Raw genomic sequence first — 2,793 nt, 5'->3', positions numbered from 1 at the left:
TTTTTTTTTTTTGAGACAGAACCTCAAGCTGTCACCCTGGGGAAAGTGCCGTGGTGTCACAGCTCACAGCAACCTCCAACTCCTGGGCTTAAGCAGTTCTCTTGCCTCAGCCTCCCAAGTAGCTGGGACTACAGGCACCCACCACAATGCCCGGCAATCTTTTGGTTGTAGTTGTTGTTGTTTGGCAGGCCTGGGCTGGATTTGAACCCGCCAGCTCTGGTGTATGTGAGCTGGCACCGTAGCCACTTGAGCTACAGGCACTGAGCTACACCTGGCTATTTTTTGTTGTAGTTGTCATTGTTGTTTAGCAGGCCTGGGCAGGATTCAAACCCACCACTTTGGTGTATGTGGCTGGCACCCTACCCACTGTGCTACAGGTGCTGAGCCTGGACTTAATAATTTTCAAAAACAATTAATGGGGGCGGCACCTGTGGCTCCGTGAGTAGGGTGCCAGCCCCATATACTGAGGGTGGTAGGTTTGAACCCGGCCCTGGCCAAACTGCAACAAAAAAATAGCCGGGTGTTGTGGCAGGCACCTGTAGTCTCAGCTACCCAGGAGGCTGAGGCAGGAGAATCCTAAGCCCAGGAGTTGGAGGTTTGCTGTGAGCTGTGACATTATGGCACTTTACCAAGGGCAATAAAGTGAGACTCTGTCTCTAAAAAAAAAATTAATGGATATCATAGAACATTTCCTGGTAGAAGAGGCCAGTTTTCCCGGTCCTCAAAGCCATGGCACCTGAGCAGTTTTTTAGTTGTCACTTGCCACTTTCTACTCAACATACAGCCATGTTGATTTGTAGCCCTGGACTTGGGTAGCAGTTTTCACCATTTACTTCAGATAATGCTAAGTGGATAATTCACTGTCAAAATTTATCTTGCTGTTTGTGGAGATGAATTTGAAATGATTCACCTGTACCCTCTCAATTCGTTGAATATAAAGCATGTGTCTGAGATGGTAGATCCACATTAGGGCTACAAATTGGCCCTGAACCAGGACTGGTTTATTCACAGCTGTAAGTCACATTTTTAGTGTTGGTTAACATTGTACCTAATCAGCCAAGGTAGGTAGTATCATCAGACAACATCACCAGCTTGATAGGCTGACAATAAAATGTCAACTAAACAACAAAAATGTCTTGTTTTTCTGAAAACCTAAACCTCAGTCTTCTTTTGCCATCTGGCAGTATAACAACCGGTATCCTTGCCACTGAGATTTCATTCTCTTTCCAGATCCTTCCTGGGCATCAGTAAACAGGGGAACTTTTATATGTGATGAGTGCTGCAGTGTCCATCGGAGTCTAGGGCGCCATATCTCCCAAGTAAGGCATCTTAAACACACACCATGGCCTCCCACACTGCTTCAGGTAAAAGATTAGAAGAAGAATTCTCACGGTTTATAATTTATGTTTTAGCAGCTAAAATTTCTCCTGTTATACCTCTTAAATCTTACAAAATTGTTTGTGTCATAATTGAATAAAGGTGCTGTGCCTGTCATTTTAAAAGTTTTTTGTTCTCCTTCTAACATAAAGCTAGTCTCAAAAGCTCAGTTAGGTAGATAGATAGTCATTAAAACATCTCGGTAATAGTGCACTACTGACCTTCTACACTGTAACCAGCAACTGTTTTTAAGTTGTCCATCATTTCTATGTACCATAACTATTTCCAAAACCCACTTCCTGAGAAACTTTTCATTAATGTATTTATCCTTGAGTACTTGTTAATACCTTTAGAAAATTTTGTATTGCTTTAACAGAAGCATGGACTGGGATTCCTCAGAAATTTCTGTAATATCTTAAGTTCTTAAAGCTCTTGATGGGCAGCGCCTGTGGCTCAAGAGGATAGGGCACCAGCCCCATATGCTGGAGGTGGCGGGTTCAAATCCAGGCCCAGCCAAATCCAGGCCCAGCCAAAAAAAAAGCTCTTGTTGTTAGTCAGAGAGACCAGATTAACATGTTTTGCTTCATGCCTAGCACTCTGTTAAGTGTTATTGGGCTCTTTGTTTTATTTTGAGTCCAATGTCAAGTTACTTGTACTTCTCTTTGGGGGTATACATTCTTTAGATTCTATGGGAATTTAGGATTAATCTTGTATTTTACCTTCATTTGTCATGAGTATATACTTCACTAAATCTATGGCAGCTGTACACAATGTCCCTAAAACTTGTCAATATGAACCAAAGGACAAGTGGGTTTGGATCAGTGTTGTGAAAATATCTCCACTAATACAAAAGACAGATGGAGCTGTTTCAGGCATCATGACTTGAAATGAAATTAGGAGACATGATTTATTAGTAACTTTTGCTTAAACATTTCTAACAGCTCATTTTCATGTGAAAGGGGCTGTTTACAACTCTCAGATCTGTCTGTGCTTACATAGCCAGATTACATTCTAGAATCTGAAGTCAAGAGATGAGTAGTTTAAAGTGGCAGGGATAGGGCGGTGCCTGTGGCTCAGTGGGTAGAGCACCAGCCCCATATACTGAGGATGGCGGGTTCAAACCCGGGCCTGGCCAAACTGCACACACACAAAAAAATATAGCCAGGCGTTGTGGCAGGCACCTGTAATCTCAGCTGCTTGGGAGGCCAAGGCAGGAAAATCGCTTAAGCCCAGGAGTTGGAGGTTGCTGCGAGCTGTGTGATGCCACGGCACTCTTACTGTAGGTGATAAAGTGAGACTCGGTCTCTACAAAAAAAAGAAAAAGTGGCAGGGTTAATCCTAAAGCAGCAATTCTGAAAATGTGGTATATGAACCACCAGTGGTATTCCAGACAGATACAAATAAGACATACATATA

The 2,793-nt window shown here is 42.9% G+C and overlaps 1 protein-coding gene across 10 annotated transcripts in view; it reads left to right on the top strand.

Annotated features, from left to right (window-relative positions):
• The window catches only part of GIT2 (GIT ArfGAP 2), a 62,812-nt gene that overhangs the window by 4,181 nt on the left and 55,838 nt on the right, over positions 1–2,793 (top strand). For all 10 annotated transcript variants that reach the window (XM_012805271.2, XM_023513274.1, XM_023513272.1 and 7 more), the window contains exon 2: positions 1,231–1,364. In XM_012805271.2, the coding sequence (XP_012660725.1) occupies positions 1,231–1,364 (134 nt within the window). The remainder of the gene's footprint in view (positions 1–1,230; positions 1,365–2,793) is intronic.

This window comes from Otolemur garnettii, unplaced genomic scaffold (assembly GCF_000181295.1).
Source record: "Otolemur garnettii isolate 467f Iridium unplaced genomic scaffold, OtoGar3 scaffold00038, whole genome shotgun sequence".
Classification (NCBI taxonomy): Eukaryota; Metazoa; Chordata; class Mammalia; order Primates; family Galagidae; genus Otolemur; species Otolemur garnettii.
Note: the sequence above shows the minus strand (reverse complement) of the source record. Positions and strands in the feature narration are given on the sequence as shown.